This window comes from Cnephaeus nilssonii (genome assembly GCF_951640355.1).
Source record: "Cnephaeus nilssonii genome assembly, chromosome: 17".
Taxonomy (NCBI): domain Eukaryota; kingdom Metazoa; phylum Chordata; class Mammalia; order Chiroptera; family Vespertilionidae; genus Cnephaeus; species Cnephaeus nilssonii.
The window spans coordinates 7,057,161-7,076,859 of NC_137088.1; the positions used below are offsets into that span (position 1 = coordinate 7,057,161).

General features: G+C 43.4%; 1 protein-coding gene across 2 annotated transcripts; it reads left to right on the plus strand.

Annotated features, from left to right (window-relative positions):
• Window positions 1-233: 233 nt before the first annotated feature.
• MOBP (myelin associated oligodendrocyte basic protein) lies at window positions 234-18,960 on the plus strand (the record flags this gene model as incomplete). Of its 2 annotated transcripts, XM_079794789.1 has the most annotated exons (5): window positions 234-439; window positions 748-1,062; window positions 8,256-8,463; window positions 16,899-16,981; window positions 17,101-18,960. In XM_079794789.1, the coding sequence occupies 2 exons, from the start codon at window positions 234-236 to the stop codon at window positions 1,025-1,027; spliced, it is 486 nt and encodes a 161-aa protein (XP_079650915.1). In that variant the 3' UTR covers window positions 1,028-1,062; window positions 8,256-8,463; window positions 16,899-16,981; window positions 17,101-18,960. The 2 variants fall into 2 exon arrangements, with proteins under 2 accessions (XP_079650915.1, XP_079650916.1); XM_079794790.1 differs by lacking the exon at window positions 748-1,062.
• Window positions 18,961-19,699: the final 739 nt, after the last annotated feature.

A 19,699-nucleotide genomic window follows, 5' to 3' on the forward strand; every position in this document is an offset into this window, starting at 1 on the left:
GAAAAAGAGTCCATTTCCAGAAAACAAAACAAAACAAAAACACCCAAAAAATTAATCAACCTTTAATTTAGTTGTTCTCCATACTTGGGCAGGAACTTGATGTTTCAGGTTTTTGTTGCATAAGACAGCTCTGGTGGGAGTAGCAGGGAGTGCATTCCTGAGTAGAACACTCTCTCACCTGACCTGCTGTTTTCTGTCTCCCCACCTCCCCTGCATGGATGATTCCCAGTGAGATGAGTCAGAAAACGAGTAAGGAGGGTCCCAGACTCTCCAAGAACCAGAAGTTCTCCGAGCAGTTCAGCATACGTTGCTGCCCGCCATTCACCTTCCTCAACTCCAAACGTGAGATTGTGGACCGGAAATACAGCATCTGCAAAAGTGGCTGCTTCTACCAGAAGCAAGAAGAGGACTGGATCTGCTGTGCCTGCCAGAGGACCAGGTAAGGGATCAGCACCTGGGCTGGGCGTTGGCCTGTCATCTCTCAGCTCCAAGCCACCCCCCGACCTCCGTACCCCGACCTTTCTACTCTACTCTGTGATGCTGGGGCTGGGACTCTGCAAGCTGCTCTTCCCCCAGTCCCCTGACCGTCGGATCCCGGTTAGGTTCTGCCATTGGAAGGTGCTAGAGGGAGACTGGAAGGTGGGAGGGGGAGCAGGGCCTGCCTCCCTGGTTCCAGCTCCTGCATCATCCCTTAAGCAGCCGAGGAGAGCCATGGCTCCAGCCTCCAGCTTCTTTTGGCCCTCTCAGAACCAGGCGCCGTGCAACGTCCCCCCAGAGGCCCAAGCTCCAGCCAGCTGCACCCCCCGCGGTGGTCAGAGCACCAGCCAAGCCACGGTCCCCTCCGAGGTCTGAGCCACGGTCCCCTCCGAGGTCTGAGCGTCAGCCACGACCCCGTCCAGAGGTCCGGCCACCACCAGCCAAGCAGCGCCCCCCTCAGAAGTCCAAGCAGCCGCCACGCAGCAGCCCCCACAGAGGGCCAGGCACCAGCCGTGGGGGGTCCCCCATCAAAGCTTCTAGGTTCTGGTAACACCATCTCTTCCCTTGTGTTCCCCCAGCCCTAAGGTTAGTAGCTGCTTCCTGTGTTTACTAATATCTGGGTTATCTCAAGGGCCTCTTTCAGCCTTTCCAAGCCTATGCCGACAGTTCCTGGATTAAATCCCCTGTTTGAAGTACCTAGTGTGGCTTCTGCTTTCCTTATACATGCCATCGACACAGAACCTCAGATGGCAGTTTCCATGGTCTAGTATAGCTGGAAGTGATTAATTTATCAGTTCAGAGTATTGACCACAGTAACAGGTTGAGTAGATGAGGCTCTGGATTCCTGTGCCTTGGAGGAAGGAGGAATGGTCACTCTAAAGAATATCTGGGTATGTGTAAAGCAGAGGTTCAGCCATTTTGTCTATCCATCCTCCCAACACACTTCATCTAATGTTAATCTCAATTATTCATATATATATATATATATATGTATTTAATTTAATTTAGAGAGGAAGGGAGAAGGAGAGAGAGATAGAAACATCAATGATGAAAGAGAATTACCAATGGGCTGCCTCCTGCACGCCCCCTACTGGTGATTGAGCCTGCATCCCGAGCATGTGCCCTTGACTGGAATCAAACCCCGTACCCTTCCGTCTGCAGGCTGATACTCTATTCCCTGAGCCAAAACAGCTAGGGATAATCTCATTCATTCACTCAGTCACTCAGTCATCTAACAAACTTGGTTCCATACTTATAGAATGCCGGACACCATGCTGTAGGAAGGGGCATGGCAATGAACAAGCCATTTATGTGTGTGTGTGTGTGTGTTTCACTAGGACCAAACAAGAGAATAGCTGGTCACAGTGTAGTGTAGGGTATACCGTAAATGTCCTAATATTGTCACAGTCAGTATGTACATTGGGCCACAGGAGTCTGGAGCAGGGCCCTGCTTCACCGAGGCTGCACAGAGGTGATCAGGCTGGGATGAGTAGAGGGTAAAAGGCGGGGGATCCATGTAGAGAGAAAAGGTGAGCCAGAGAGGCACATTTCATCTGCATCATCTTAGGCAGGTCATTTTTTTTTTAAATCTTTATTTTTTAAAGCAATTTTAGGTTCACAGTAACATTGGGCAGAAGCTACAGAGATTTCCCATATACTCCCTGCCCACACACATGGCAGGCCAACTTTTAGTCCTTTTAATATTTGTAAATGAGCCTATTTTATAAGTTAATGGTGGGTTTTAATTGTACTGGAGAGTCTCATGTCTACTCTGATGCCCAGCCCCTCATAGCACAGTACCCTGTGTGCATGTCACATGGTATTTACAGAGTTAGTATGCAACTGGGGAGCATGTCACAGATTCTCACTTTGGGAAACTGACCTATATCTCCCATAAATCAACGATCCACATTACCGTGATGTGGAAGGTGACACATTATGGTTCTAAAAGTGAAAGCATTAAAGAGTTTCCTGGGCTGAGCTGCTTTTAGCTCTTCGGGGCTCCACTTTTGAGAGCGGGATCTGTGGTTTTCTGGAAACAGTTGTGGCTGTGAGTGACTGATTTGGGGCCAGTTACCGGGCAGGGCTGTGTGTGCCTTTGACTCATTTGTTCACAGCGTATCCTGTACCAAATTGAGCCTTGCACACAGGAAGCCTGGAGGACCAATTTATTTCCATATGTATTTCCAAGCCTATTTTCTGTGACCACGTCTACAGCACTGAACTAGGCTCTGGCAATCAAGGGAAATGATGCAGGTCCCTGGTCCAGGTGCTCAGATGGTCACAACTGGTCACTATGATGCGCACTGACCACCAGGGGGCAGAAGCTCAATGCAGGAGCTGCCCCATGGTGGTCAGTACGCTCCCACAGGCTCAGCCAGAACTCACGGCTGGCGAGTGCAGTGGCAGTGGTGGGAGCCTCTCCTGCCTCCGCAGTAGCACTAAGCCGGCAGTCGGACATCCCTTGAGGGCTCCTGGACTGCAAGAGTGTGCAGGCCGGGCTAAGGGACACCTCCCCCCCACCGCCCCCCCAGTGCACGAATTTCATGCACTGGGCCTCTAGTGCAACATAAACCCATATACTTGACAAGCTAGGATTTACTTCCATGAGCAGTTACTATAAGGGGTTGGATAGTGTGTATCGTTAGAACCAGGTGTTGTGGCAGCTGCTAAGGTCCAGGCGGTTGGGGGGGGGGGGGGGCGGGGACTTGCCTGCTCTTCAGTCATGTGGACCCAAACATCCCAGACATTTTCTATGACATGACTTGTCTTCCTTTTGTCCTTCCTTCTAGAAAACCATGGAGCATTCTTTCTTTCGTGCAGGATTGGATAAACTGGCCCTCCCAGTCCCTTTTCTGAGCCCTCCCTCTATTTCCCCAGACAATAACATTGGCTTTGTGGTCATGTCTTAGAAAGAACTTCTCTCTTACATGTTTGTGGAAAAATTGCATCCAAGCATATATTACGCTTAATTTCACTTCATTGTTTATGCCTTGGTAATAATCTATCTTTGGTCTTATCAGCCGAACAAAATCAGAAATTCGCCAATCATTTCCCAGGGAACAGCAGCGTTAGGGAAGAGACCTGAGCTTCTGTTGTCAGATCAGGCTCTTGCCCTGCCTGCCTCTCAGGTTGCATTATTGCTTTTGTGAGTTTGGGTGATTGAACTCCTGAATGCTGCTCTCCATAAATCATAAATTCCTTCCCATTCAGGACCAGGCCTTTGCATATCATGGTGGTCCCTAGAGCATCTTTGCACATCATAGGTAGTCCCTATGCAGAGGCCTGGGTTAGGCAGCTGTGTGTTCCCCCAGTTAGACAGCTCCTCCCAGGTCACATGTCCTTAACCTAGACCACATGGTTAACCAGTCTCCCTCCAATAGCCTTAATCCTCTTGTCCCGTATCTTGTTACCTTCATCTCACAAATCCCTGCTCTTACATCAAACTGATGACTCACCTGCAGTTTCCCAACTGCTGAGCCTGTGGCTGCTGAGCATGGCCAGGAAAAGCCTTATAGCCTTGTGGGTTGGTGCCACCACAAATGGATGAGCCTGAGTCCCTCTCCAGGCTAGCCTGCCCACCAGCCCTCACACGTTTATCAGGGTATACACTTGTCTTTAAATGCTTCCCCTCAGCCTCAGAGGACAAAGCACACTTTTCTGATCAGGTCAGCTACACTTGTGATCTTCCTTCCTCCTGTCTCCTCCAGGGTCTTGCATGTGCATGCATGTGTAATACACACAACCCCTACACACACACACACACACACACACACACACACACACACACACACATCCCACATATGTCAGGTTTATTAAGATGCACAACCTTTTCAGAAAATAGCTATATGCACACAACCACTACCACAATGAAGATATAGAATATTTCATCACCCGTAAAATTCTCTCATACTTCTCCTTTGCAATCAACCCCCAAGCTCCTGAAAAACCACTCATCTTTTTTCTGTCTATAGTTTTGTCTCATCCAGAATGTTGTATAAATGGAATCATACAGCATGGAGCCTTTTGAGTCTGGCTTCTTTCACTTAGCATAATGCATTTGAGATTAACCACATTGTTGCATGAATAAATAGTTCTTTCATTTGGATTGCTGAATAGTAATCCTTTGTATGGATGTACCTATCATAGTTTTGCATTCGCCAGTTGAAGGAGATTTAGGGTTTTTCCAGTTTTGGGTGATTATGAATAAAGCTGCTATAAACATTCATGTGAGCATAAGCTTTCTTTTCTTTTGAGTAAATAACTAGGACTGGTATGACTAAGACATATGGCAGTTGTATATTTCAATGTATAAGAAAATGCTAAATTGTTTTCCAAAGTGGCTGTATCATTTTGTACTCTGACCAGCATTGTGCAATGCTCTGCATTCTTGTTAGCACTTGGTATGTCAGTGTTTAAAATTTTATCCATTCTAATAGGTGTGTAATTTTGCATTTTCCTAATGATGTTGAGAACCCTTTAATGAGCTTGTATATCATCCACCATTTATTGGTGAAGTGTGTGCTCATTCTTTTGCCCATTTTAAAAAGTGGGTTTTTATTTTCTTATTATTGTATTGAGAGATTATAAAATTTATCTATATACAAATATATGTTTTGCAAATACTGTTTCCCAGCCTGTGGCTGGCTTTCTCATTTTCCTAACAGTGTCTTGTGTTGAACCAGTTTCAAATTTTACAAAGTCCAATTTATCATTTTTATGGGTTATGCTTTTTGTATTATATGTAAGAATTCTTTGCCTAATCCAAGGTCACAAAGATTTTCTTCTAGAAATTTAAAAATGTAGGTTTTACATTTACATTACTATCCATTTTGAGTTAACTTTTTCTAAATGGTGTAAGGCATGAATTAAGGTTCATTTTTTTTTCCATATTCATTTTCAATTATTTCAGCCCCATTTGTTGAAAAGATTCTCCATTGAATTACTTTTGCAATTTTGTTGAAAATTTGTTGGCCATAACGTGTGAATTTATTTCTGGACTTTCTATTTTGTTCTGTTAATTTATATATTTTTCCTTTCAACACCACCACACTTAATTACTGTAGCCTTAAAGGAAGTATTAAAATCCATTAGTGTGAATTACCTAACATTGTTCTTCATTTTTGAAATTGTTTTTGGCTATTCAAGTTTCTCTATTTTTCCATATACATTTTAGTGTCATTGTGTCAGTTTCTACAATATATCTTGGTAGAATTTAGAATGAGATTGTGTTGAGTTTATAAATCAATCTGGGGAGAAGTAGTAACACTGTTGAATCTATTAACATGGTATATCCCTCCATTTATTTAGGCTTTTTTTTTTTGTTTTATTTTCAGTACACAGATCTTGCACTTATTTTGTTTTATACCTAAAACAGTACACAGATCTTGCACTTATTTTGTTTTATACCTAAGTAGTTTATAAAAGTGCTATTGAAATTGTTAGTATATAAAAAATTGATTAATATATTGAAATTGGTAGTATATAAAAACAATTGATTTTTGTATATTGATCATGTATCCTGTGATCTTGCTGAACTCACTTATTCTACCCTTTTTGGGGGATAGACTGGGATTTTCTGCATTGACAATCTTGTCTATGAATAGAGACAATTTTGTTTTTTACTTTTTAATATGTATGCTTAATTATATGCAAACCTAAGCTATTTCACTTAGAACATTTGTTTTTTAGAGAATTATTTTAACAAGATTAAGTCCTTGATAATCTGGCTTTCTGGATCACTAAAAGGGATTAAAGTCCAAAGGCTTGAGCTCAACCAAATAAGGTACTTGGGTTAGGTTGTAGCTTTATATCTGTACTTTCTTCATATTCTCATTTTAAGATATGGTTAATCTTTCCTCATGGTTCATTGATTGACATGCTCTATCATTAAACTAGTGAATGGGCATGAATGTGTTTTGGATTTAAAACACAAAGAGGTTCTAATCACTACTAGAATTTGGGGCCTATTTTGAGTTGGTCAATGGGGATGATGCGTAAACTATTTCATGTAAGCCGAGAACCTCTCTCCTGTGTCTGCAGAATCATCATGCTTGTCAGTGGCTAGGAGCGTTGGCACAGCCTTCATATTTCTTGCTTAGGAGATGCTCACCCCCTCCCTAGGCTCAGTTGGTATCTCCACTGCTACACATCAGACACCATACAGTCTATCTCCCCTGCTGGCGTGTACATGAGTCAGGAGCAGGGACTCTGTCTTACACTCATGTCTCCAGGGCCGACTCGGGGCTTGGCTGATGTTACTGACTGAATGAGACCTATCAATACACCTAGTCTGGCACAGTGGGAAGGGCAGGGTCACTGGCATCAGGTTTGCATCTGAGCTCTGATGCCGGTCCAAGTTACTTATTCTCTCAAAACCACATTTTTTCCCATCTGTAAAATGAGGATGTAATCTACCTCATTATTTATCATGGTAAAGTACTTAGTGTAGGATCTTAGAGCGCTAGGTAGGTGGGTGTTATTAGAACTGTTACTTAATGGATACACTGTGCCATTTAAACCTAACTATTAGCAGATTCTCCTCCACTCAGGTGCTCCCACGTGTTGAAATCGAATTCAGGGGCTGTGGCTGCACAATTTGGCCATCCCCAGTGCCATCGATGTGGCGGCCATTGCCAGTAAAGTGCCAGTTACATAACTAGGTGCTCATGTTTTCTAAGATGCCACAGTGGCTGATTGCAGTGGTACCGGCACAGGGTGATGCCTGGGATCTGTGGGATGCTAGGCTACTGTTCTCATCCAGGGTTTTATATTCAGCAGGATCTGCGTGGAGCTCTAATATGAAAAGGCTGTTTCATGTGGGAAGTCATAGAGGCAATCCAGAAAATATAAAGATTCCCTCCCCCAATTTCAAGGGATGTGTTCCAACCTCCCAGGCTACTACAATTCACTCTGCAAATTTCAACAAATTGTTTCTTCATTTATCCTTAATCCTGTCTGAAGGGCACCCGCATTGTTAGCTTGATATATAATTTGGGGTTTGGGAAAATGCTATTGTTAATATGAATTTTAGGTCTAAAATAAAATTATAGGAAAAGCTGTGATTCCCATAAGTTCAGTCCGTAGTGCAAAAGTATGGCACACTTCTGATATATGCATCTTTGCTATTGTTTTGTTTTCTTTTTTAAATTAAAAACGTGGATGATGATCTGAAACTGACAGTCTCATTTCAAAGGTGGTCACAAGAAGTTCTGCTGTCTAAATTAATTGCAATTAACATACTATGGAGAATAAGCTTGCAAACAGTGCTTGTCTGGGGCCACATTTTCACAATATCTTTCCTGGGTGTTGTTTATTTTCTTGAATACAGTCTGGTCCCCATCAAAATGGGAACATGTCAATATAGTCACAATTTTATAATGTGAGTGCATATGCCCTATGTGTATATGTGTGTACACTCACATCTTTACATTCCTGGGCAGTGTGACTAGTTGTTTTGTTTTTTTTCCATAGGAGTGGGGTGGTATTTTGATTTCCTTTGTGTTTTTCTGTGTTTAAAATTTATCTGCAGTGATTAAATAGAAAAGAAATAGTTGCTGCACATAAAAATAGAAAGACCTTTAAAGAATATCTTTTCTAGGATCAGGCCAGGAAAAAAATATTATTTTAGCCAGGTACTATCAGAATTGAGAAATTAAAGAGAGGGACTCTAATGACTTTCCAGAAGACAAATAACCTCAAAGGTAGTGTCTACAAATTCAGAGTCACATGGATTCTTACCAGGGTCATGGATTCTTCTGTCTCTCTTTGTAAACCAGATTGAGAAGGAGGAGCAAGCCAACCCCAAGGAAGAAGTAACCAAAGAGGAGTTTCAAGTGAATGGATGGCCTTGGCTCCTGGACATACTGCTGCCTGACCCACATGCCCTTGGGCAAGCTCGCCGGTTCCGAATACAATGCAGAGGCAGACACCTGCTGATGCCCAAGGTCTCCATGGCAGGAGGGCCACCGGGCAGCCTGCCTGGAGGTGAGAGGGGCATCTCTGTGTTATGCTCCAGTCGGTGGGTCCCAGTGGCGCCCCACGGGCTCCAGAACTCAGGGCATGGCTCTATTGGTCTCACCTGCAGTCCTTTCTCCCCAGGATGTGCACTGGCCCCCAGGGTCTTTGGATCAGGATGGTTTAAATGCCAGCCCATGTGTTAGCCTCTAACCCCTATTCCTTTCTGTCCCTGGCATCCTGTTGCAGATCCTTGATCCTGTTTAGATCCTTGACCTTCTTCTTTGTAGTGAGTTCCCTGTACTAGCCCATAGTCAGACGCGTAGTTGGCTCTGGGGAAGATCCACATCCTTCTCAGAGTAAGATAATAGGCTCTCAAATAATCTAGACCTGCAAAGATCTTCCCAGGGAGGGTCAGAGTGGTCTACATCCACATGTAGCCAATGTACTGCGTCAGAAGCTTAGAGAAAAGGCGTGAGAAAGCAGCCCCTGCCACTCCCCAGGCCCCTGTCTCCAACCTCGCAGAGGAATTTGTGAATGTCTCCTCCTGATCCCCGCCTGAGTGACAGAAAATACTCGAAGGCACTGCTTTTGAGCTTGTCAACCCATCTGGATGGTCTCAACTCCAGAATCCATTGCTTTGCAAATTGTGTTGCTTTGAGCAGGTTATTGGCCTCAACCATGATGCCTTGCTCCCATCCCCTCTTCTGGAGAGTCCTGGAAACCGGGCTGCTAGGATGGGCCCTCCATGGGAAGCAGGAAATAGTGTTTTCCCACCTCCTCACTTCCCTGAGTGGGCAGATGGCCCCTGGGCACTTTCACAGGACCAGAACGTGTGCTCAGAGAGTTGCTATAGAAATAGTGCCCAGTTCCTGGGGAGGATTGAGGCCTGGTCCCTTCATTCTCTCCCTAGCTGGTCCCCTTCACATTTCTCTCTGATACTGCAGTGGGATCAGGAGAAAAAAAAAAGAGGAGCTTGGCTTTGGGGAGAGGAGAATTAAGTGGGTGGGAAAGGTGAGTTAGGGGAGGTTAAGCAGCCCAAGACTTCTCTTCCTGTGTAGGAGGCCATGTAAGGGTGTGTTGAAGGTGGGATGGGGGGTGGGAGGGACTGGTCCCAATCATAATGGTGCAGGATTGTGATTGAATGCCCATCTCTGCTCTCTGTTTTACTCCCACTACCTGTAGCCCTAGACCAGGCGTCCTCAAACTACAGCCCGCGGGCCACATGCGGGTGTTTTTGCCGTTTTGTTTTTTTACTTCAAAATAAGATATGTGCAGTGTGCATAGGAATTTGTTCATAGTTTTTTTTAAACTATAGTCCAGCCCTCCAACAGTCTGAGGGACAGTGAACTGGCCCCCTGTTTAAAAAGTTTGAGGCCCTGACCAGTTTGGCTCAGTGGATATAGCGTCGGCCTCCGGACTGAAGGGTCCCTCCCAGGTTCGATTCTGGTCAAGGGCGGCATGTACCTTGGTTGCGGGCACATCCCCAGTGGGGGGTGTGCAGGAGGCAGCTGATCGATGGTTCTCTCTCATCGATGTTTCTAACTCTCTATCTCTCTCCCTTCCTCTCTGTAAAAAATCAATAAAATATATATTAAAAAAAAAAGTTTGAGGACCCCTGCCCTAGACTCTTGGGAAGGACTTTGTTGTCAGTATGGGCTCTCTATCACCACCATAGGAAGTAACCCTCCCCTGCCCCCATCTACCCTGGTTCCACCACACCCCCTACACACATACACATGCTGTAGGGAGGGAGTGTGTCCACAGGTTAAATGGTTAAATGAAGGACTCTCAGGTCACCTTGTGGATTGGTGTGTGAGTGTGTGAGTGTGTGTGTGTGTGTGTGTGTGTGTGTGTGTGTGTGTGTGTGTGTGTTTGTTAGGGAACTTGGCTTTGGAGAACATCATCTTTGGGCACTCATTTTTTTCTCCCACGCACAAATACAAGTCCACATTGGATCCATGTCCCCTGAGGACCCTGACCTCGTAAGCTGATCATCTGAAAAAACAAACTCTAATATACTCCCTTCTGGGCCTGTCTTTGACTTAGGGTTCCACTGCATGCCAAGCAGTAGCCTTAGAGGAGCCCCTCTTGGCCACTTTCCTTACATCAGAGTTGGAAGGTGGAAGGAGAGGGTTGGAGTGGATCAATCTCTCTCTAGGCTCCAGCAGGCTCCATTCCAGAAGCCACCCCAGCTTATTTGAAGCCCAAGCTTGGCTGATTTATATGTTGGGATGGAAGGGTGAAAGATGCAAGCAGTAGATACTTCCCCCATTCTCCCCACCTCCCCACACTTTTCTTCTTAGGTCTGGAGGTGATGTGGAGCCAGGCCCCAGACCATAAGGGTAAAAGGCTTATGGTTCATCCAGGCTTGGTTCACCCTGCTTGGGACTCAGATGCCCTTTCCCTACTGAGGAAGACCACACTTTCTTGCCTTCTTTCTGTTCTCTCCTTTTGTACTTGTACTGTTGTTGTTCATTCTGCCTGTGAGGCTCTGGCCTAAGATCTTTGCACTGGTGCCTTCCGCTCAGCGTGGTTTCCATGGTTACCTTCTAGCCCATCACTCTAGTTTGTTTGTCTTTACAGCGCTTATCACCCTGTGGAATTATCTTGTTCACTTTTTCACTTGTTTATTGCTTGGCTCCCTTTCCTTCCTAACGTAGACTCCAGGCCTGCCAGGACCCATTTACTGCTACATCCTCAGTTCCCAGCACTAGTAAAAGCAATAAATACTTGTTGATTGAATGGGTGTTCGTTTGTTTGTTTTTTTATAGGAACAATTTTTTTAAAATTTAGAGACTATTGAGGAATCAAAGATGTCTGTTGTATTTAGTAATAAGGAATTTTTTGGTGACTTTGTAGGGCACCCTCTGTATGGAGCAAATGGAAGGTGAGGAACAGGAATTCATGAAGATTGATGTAACTCCCTCAACTAAACTTGACCATAAAGGGAAGCAGAGGATAGGGCAAGAGCAGGAATTTTTCATGAACTCAGGAGACACTTGAGCATGGGGAATGCCGCTGGGAAGAAGGCAGCAGAGAGGGTGCATGAAGAAGGAGGAGGAGATTAATTGATAGAGTCAAGAATTGAGGATGTGGGAGGTGGAATCCAGGGAACAGATGAGGGGATTAGGCATGGATTCAGAGGCACCTTTTTTTCCCTCTTTTTTTTAAAAACATATTTTATTGATTTTTTAAGGAGAGGAAGGGAGAGGAATAGAGAGTTAGAAACATCGATAAGAGAGAAACATCGATCAGCTGCCTCCTGTACACCCCCTACTGGGGATGTGCCCACAACCAAGGTACATGCCCTTGACCAGAATCGAACCTGGGACCCTTCAGTCTGCAGGCCAACATTCTATCCACTGAGCCAAACCGGTTTAGGGCCAGCGGCACCTTTTTATTAGGAAAAAATTGAAGAAAAAAAGGAGAGTAGAGTCTGATGGGCATACAGGGTCAGTGGCAGGAGCTTGGGTCATTTCTCACCTTTGGCTTTGATTTTCTCTTGAAGTCAACAATGGGGGTGCTGGTATTGGGGTCAGAGATAAGAATGGTGGAGGAGAAACCACTTTATCTCAGGTTATTGAAATCTTATTTAAAAAAAACCTTGCCCCGGTGAATTTAATTAATGAGTTAATTAATTTACAATTCAAGGCAATATTTTGCCACTAAGTCCTTGCCTACAACTTCATATTTAGATGTAAATCCCCGATCTAACTTGAGACCCATATGGTCTCAGAAGAGTTGGAGCAAGGCCCTGGTCGGTTTGGCTCAGTGGATAGAGCGTCGGCCTTCGGACTGAAGGGTCCCAGGTTCGATTCCAGTCAAGGGCAGGTACCTTGATTGTGGGCACATCCCCAGTAGGGGGTGTGCAGGAGGCAGCTGATCAATGTTTCTCTTTCATCGATGTTTCTAACTCTCTGTCCCTCTCCCTTCCTCTCTGTAAAAAAATCAATAAAATATATATATATATATATTTTTTTTTTTAAAAAAAGAAGAGTTGGAGCAAGAGAGAGTCTAATCTTCTTAAGGAATAAAGAATGATGAGGAAGCCTTCACTCTGGGAAGCTATAAAATTTCTGACAGCTCACCGCCAGATGGGGCTGTTCCGTGAGACAGTAGTTTGCGGACTGTCATCTGGCTGCTGTTCTAACATCAGAGGGATGTGGGAACTCACCCTGGAAGGGTCCTAGGAGGGCTTCTTGCCTGACTCCATAGCACATGTGTCAGGCCCATTAAAAACACTATTAAAGAGGACTTACTACCTCTGTGGAAATACAATGAAGTGTTCTTTTGTTTAAAGATATTTTTTATTGATTTCAGAGAGGAAAGGAGAGGGAGAGAGAGAGACATAGAAACATCAGTGAGGAGAAAGAATCATCGATCGGCTGCCTCCTACATGCCCCACACTGGGGATTGAGCCTGCAACCCGGGCATGTGCCCTTGCCTGGAATCAAACCTGGGACCCTTCAGTCCGAAGGCTGACACTTTATCCACTGAGCCAAAACCAGCTAGGGCTAATGAAATGTTCTTAATGGACAAAGGTGGTTCTGTCGGCTGGACAGTAGGGTGTACAGTTGTAATTTGGAGAGATTTTTCACACTTGCTCTTCTGATTTGTTATGACAGGTACACACTCAGAGGAATGTTGGGTAAAGATCACGCTTCTTTTTTATTGAGCATAAGCTACTAGTATACATCCATCTTATAACACACAGCGTTTTGCATTTGTAAATGGGAGAGGTTGGTCATGGCCCCCGTGGCCATTGAAATGTGACCTTGACCTTGCTGCCATAATGCTGTGACCTAGAAGTTTCCAATCTGAGCTGGTGGAGGCCTGGAATACTTGGAGATGCCACCTTATGAGATGAGAGGGAGGTGAAGTCCGCGGGCTCCTGGCCACACCTCCACATCATCTAAGGCAGATTTTAGGGTCTATGTTGATTTCTAATTTTATATAGTTAAATGGTTCCACTGGAGTAAAAGAATCTGACAGTCTCCACTTTCATGACTGAAAGCAAATATTGATAGAATAGTTATATTAGTGATTTTCTGAATGATTTACTGAATTGAAGAGTATACTATTTGGAATTACATCATAGGTTTGGGTTACTTATTTCCGCTTATGAAACAATTTGCCAACACAAAGTTGGTTGTTTTGACCATTGGTTAACTGGCTAGGTTTATCCAGTGTGTGACTGAGCAAAAGAGCATAGGTGAACAAACATTCCTGATAATTATATTTATACTTCAAAAAATTTTATGAAAAGTATTACACTCAACATGGCACTCAACATTTCTGTTGCATATGCTACATTAACTATATAAACTACATTAATAATGCATAAAATGGGTTTGAGGAGAGTGGAGAAAACGAGAGACTAGAGTTTAAGTGGTAGCCTTCATAGCAAATAAAATATATAGCAGATTTGAATAATGTGGCTCATAAAAGATCTCTTAATAATAAAACTAAGCTCTAAAAAGGTGTTAAATTTAATTACCAAAGTAACATTCACATTGGGCTTTGAAGCACATAAACTCTCCCAATAGTTTCTTTATAACCTGAGACTGGAAGCCTGTGGGGCCCAGGGTTGGCACCTGGAGAAGCTGATGGCCTTCTCTCTAGACCCCATAGGCTGGAAGTATTTTGTAGAGAGAGAGAAAGATAGATAATCTCAACTAATTAGGGTCCAGAAAGAAGGTAGTCTCTTATGGCGAAAGGCTTTAAGTTTCTAAAGGTTCCTTTAGACAGAATGCAAGCCCACCAGGAAGAAAGCATGAGAAAGAGTGTCTGGGTCCACGTTTGAGAAGGTGGCTGATCGCGGTTGGGAGTCTTTTCTGTGCTGAGTTAATGACAGATGCTCCCGATAAAGATAGGACGTTACTTTCATCAGCATTAGCCCAACCAGCCCTTGCTGTAGAATGTGCAAGCTCTTTGGGCCATTCTTCATTAATGAAGCCACCGGGATCGAACCTGGGATCCTTCAGTCTGCAGGCTGACGCTCTATCCACTGAGCCAAACCAGCTAGGGCTAGAGGTAGATATTTTCATCAGATATTGAAAAAGTCCCTTGGCCAAGGTGGTGGTCCATGAACAGCCCTACGCTAACACCCAGGCAAATCTGTTTGATTAATGATGAAATGGCGATATCCCTCTTGTGTCCACCATCAAGGAGGGTTGGGTAGTGTGTCATCAGAGGGTGTGGGACCCACTAGACATTCCGGCAGTGTTTCATCAATGTTTGCATGCAGATTAGAGGTTAAGGTTTTTCTTGACACCACATATATCCCTGTACCCAGGTACAAGCCCATTCACAGCTAATTCACTTCTAGGCATTCATCTTCCATAGTAAAGAAAGGTGAAAGGAACCGTGGGGAGTACAGTGCCCCTGTACTCATCAGAATATCTCATGGGAGCCCATCTGGTTTCCAGAACCTCCTATTGATGGGAGTTATTTAGTAGATCTTGTTGGATTTGGGTTTATTTCTGAAATCTCTGAAGTACAACAATCTTTGGGCTTGCTACCTGCAATTTCTGTCTTAGGAAGGCAGCACCTCTCTTTTCTACAGGAAGAAATCTTGATGCATCAAAAAGAAAAAAAAGCCTGGTGTCCTGGGCATTTTTGTTTGTGTGTTTTCCCAGCATGGTGATCCAACAGAGTTTTACATAATCTGTTTTCACTGTCATTCACCCTCCATTTCTTAAATTCTCCAGAAACACCCTCTTCTGCAGCCAACAGCTTCTGTTCTTTCTCTTCTGTCTTGTAAGCTTTCTGAGTCAGGCCCTTGAACAGTCTGAGTTTTCTGATGGAGATCATTAAGGATCTCTACTGTCAGGTGCAAGATATGGCATTTATTTTCAACCAGAGCTTTGGCTGCAAGTAAAAAAAAGGCATCATCTTCCAACTTTTCTCCACAGCTGACGTCTTGCTGACACCTCATTATGTAGCTTGTAATGTTAATGATGTGTGTCTTTATTCAACTCCTGGCAATGTGGATTTCGCTACCATCTGATTTCCCTGGCTTTTCATCTTCTTACTATGGTAATCTGCCAACTAACTTTTTATTTTAAAAATAATCCTGTCCGTTTCTTTCCCTAAGGGGTTTCTCCTCTGATGCAAAGATCAAGTGGTTTCAGCTGCATAACATATTTATTCAGAATGTCAACTCCATTATTTTTCTAAGCCACAGCTTCTTAAACAACCAAAGATCTTCCGTGATTTGCTCACTGATCTCAGTAGGCAGTGCTGGGAGGGCAGGAACAGCTAGGGGCAGACCATAGCCTTCTCTTCGCTCCAGGGTCCTGCATGCCCTCCAAAGGCCATCCTTCTTTCAGCTCCTGGCTTCCATCTCTTTCCCTCACTCATCTGTCTTTCTACAACCTAAGTTCACAAAACGTCCTGGCTTTCAGATCTCTGGCAGAGCTGCTATCAGTCTTTCTACACTTTTATTGCTTCGGGCTTCACAGTCTTCACTGCCTTCTGCAGATCTTTTTCCAGGTGCTGACAGATTCTGCCCAAACCAACACCACTTTGACTGAGGCAAGTCCCCACTGTCAGGTAACTGTGAATGGCCCATTATAGGGCTGCTGTTCTACAGCCAGGTGTGTTCTGGCTCCAGGTCTCTCCAATCTTGGTTTTCTTCACTTCCCCAAATGGCCTGGTGCCATTATGCCCTACAGGCGTGTTCACCTGCCTTAGGATGGTTGTATCATCGCGGAACCTATCTCCTTAACGTTCTTTCACCTACAGGTTTAATTCGCTGTTACTTGCATCGTCTCAAATCTCCGAAAGTCCTCAGTCAAATTTTTGAACCCAGTTCCTCATGTGATGCCTTCCATTTTTTTCTAGTGTAAGTTTCCCTTTGGAGAGCTATTGGGGTCCTAATAATAGAATAGCTGGAGTCCTAAGGAAGAGCTGGTAGCATTGAGCATCAGTTTTTCTTTCTTCCTTGAAAAGCTTCCTCACTGGACTCTCAGATGCAAGGGGCCAAAACAAACAAAATGTATATTCAAAGTGTGGAGATGGAAGGCCCATACCAAGTAGATAAATTTGGAAAACAAGATGAAAAATGTAAAAAGCAATAGTAGATGGTAATTGCAATATGATGCCCTATGCAAGATTTGAACGACTCACAATGCTATAGTTGCCAAATAAGCAGAAACCTTAAGATCTCACACTTTCTTTGTAATGCAAGAGAATTTAAAAAAATGACAACAAAATAAAAGCTTACCCAAGAAATATCTGTCCTCTTTCTTTGTTTATGTGCCTACTCTTGACAATCATGTGACCAGAAGGCACAAGGTTCTAGGATTTGCCCAGCTTCAGACACCTACCCACCCCTTTGGTCAAGGGACAGTATCTATTTCTGAAGAAGGTGGGGGAGGTCCAATAGAGAATGTACAGATAAAATCACCAAGAGAATAATAGAGAATTCTAGTTTGACTGATTTTATTCTCCCCTAACAGCATTTTGAAGATATCATTCTATTGTCTTCTGACCTCTATAATTGCCAATGAGAAATCTGCTATCATTCTACTTGCCTTCCATTGTAAGTAAATTGTATTTTCCCTTTGGTTGTTTAAAAATGTTTTTTTCTTTGGTTTTGGTATTCTAAAATTTCACTATGATGTTACTCACTATGGACTTGTTTCTATTTATTTTGCTTAGGACCCAAGTTTCTTCAATATGAAGATATATATCCTTCTTCAGGGATGTGCAAAAAAAATATATTGTACAACCATCATAATGGCAAAAGATAAAAATTTTCAAGTGTTGGCAAAGATGTGGGGAAAATTCTCATAAGTTACCAATGAGAATTTATAAACTTCTACAGCACATTTGGGGTGAAGTCTGTGGATGCTAGTAAAGCAGGATATTGTATAGAACAAGAAATTATAATTTTAAATACCCATCCTGGAGAAAACTTGCATTCATAGAAAAAGGAGATACTGGTGTAAGTTTAAATCTGTTCAGTGAAGCATGGTTTGCCATTGGGAAAAAAAGAGAGACATAGAAAGAAATTAATCAATGTCCACCAATAAGAGAATGAATAAATCAATAATCGTATATTTAAATAAAATCCTAAACAGCAGTAAAACAAGTGAATCAGATATACCCATACCAAGTAGATAAATTTGGAAAACAAGATGAAAAATATAAAAAGCAATAGTAGATGGTAATTGCAATATGATGCCCTATGCAAGATTTGAACGACTCACAATGCTATAGTTGCCAAATAAGCAGAAACCTTAAGATCTCACACTTTCTCTGTAATGCAAGAGAATTTAAAAAATGACAACAAAATAAAAGGTTACCCAAGAAATAACTGTCCTCTTGGAAAGCAAGAAGACTTGAAATAATTACTGGCTTGAAGAAATAATAGAAATTAAAAGCTATATGGAAATGGTCAACAATATTAGCCAGACACAATGTTTTTGGAGAGATAAGTGGGGGACTGATGATAAGCCTAGCATCTCTCCAAGGTTACAAGTCTTAGAAAACAAACACATCTGTTCCGAGTCAGTTTTGGATCTGGATTGTATTGTGATTCCTGCAGGTTTCTGACATGGGGGAAAGGGGGAATATATAGAATACCCCCTCTCTCCCAGCCTTCCTTTAGTAATACGTGGGAAAACACAGAAGATAATAGAATGTTGTAGAATGTGGAGGGATGTTAGGTGGAGCAAAGTAAAGGAGAAAGGGGGCATCCAGAGCAGTCTTGTGCTGGGAGCCAGGGTAGCCAAACACTGGCCTATTCCTGAAGCTCTACCAAGGCATGGCCCTATGTCCTTCAGTGAGCACAGGCAGACCCAGCCGAGTTTAAGGGGCAAGTAAGAATATGGAGGCAATGCGAGAGGAGGTCCTGTTTAAGGTGTGGGGCTGGGGCTAGAAGAAATGGCAGAGAGTAGGGAGGAAGTGTAGTAGATTCAGATGAAACATAGCTCAGAATACCAACCCCTCGGAAAGAGGGATCTGGCCAAGTACTGTCCTAAGGCAGCTGGAGGGCGAGGCCTGAGTGTCCTGGCTCAGGCCATCATCCTCTGTTGAAGTGGCAATGAAAAGGCAGGGGAATTCAGCTACACAGAGCCTTCAGGTAGAAGTGTTTCTCCTGCCTAAATTAAGGTGCTAAATGAACAATAAAATGAGAACCTCTACTGCAAACAATTTCCAACGATGAGTTATCTGAGGCCATTACAGTCCTGGGAATAACACCAGGGGTGCCATGACAGACTAGTGGGCCAGCCCCACTCAGACTCAACAAGGAGACAATATTTCTTCCGTCCATTTTAGATTTTGGCAAAGCCAGACCCCATACTCAGGCTTGCTGGGCTCTGTTCTCCATATCGTCCAGAAGGTACACAGTTATACAGAGTGTAAAGTTGGGGAGGAGAGAGCATAGCATGTATTCATTCATGTAAAGAATTGGATGTCAGCATGGGAATTTAATCACTAGACAATACTGAATTCTCTATGTTTGTCTGTTGTGGAAATAAAACCCTCTGGAAACTGATAGATAACTAAATGTAATGTGCCTTGGATATTATAACTAAAACGTACTATTAATCTAATTGTATTTTTTGTCTTTTTTAAAAATCAAGTCACTGTCTTATTTTATTACACACACACACACACATATATGCACATATTGATTTCAGAGAGGAAAGGGGAGAGAGAGAGAGAGAGAGAGAAAGAGAGAGAGAGAGAGAGAGAGAGAGAGAGAGAGAGAGAGAGAGAGAGAGAAACATCAGGTGAGACAGAATCATTTATTGGCTGCCTCCTGCATGCCCCCACACTGGGGATCGAGCGTGCAACCCAGGCATGTGCCCTGACCAGGAATCGAACTGTGACCTCCTGGTTCATAGGTCTGTGCTCAACCACTGACCTATGCCGCCAGGCTGTATTTTTTGTCTTTTAAGGGTTAGTTCTGGGGAATGTTATGCAGTGACAATTGCAGGAATTATATAAAGCTCCCAAAGCTATTTTATATAGACCTCTTGAGTGGGAATTCTCAACCATAATGTTTGGCATATTACTCAGATAATTCTAGATGTTAATTGATAGCATGTCCTGACATTTTGACTGATTTTGGGAAAACTGAGGTGTGTGTCCAGAGTTGTTCTGTAAATGCTTAACAATAGACTCTCTGGATTAAAAAGTCCTGATTTACAGCACTTGCCAATTTCCATGGTGTAAATACTTCTACTGTGGGTGACTGCAAGCTATGAACATGGTGTCTCTGAATGCAGAATTGGGAAAAGATGTGCAC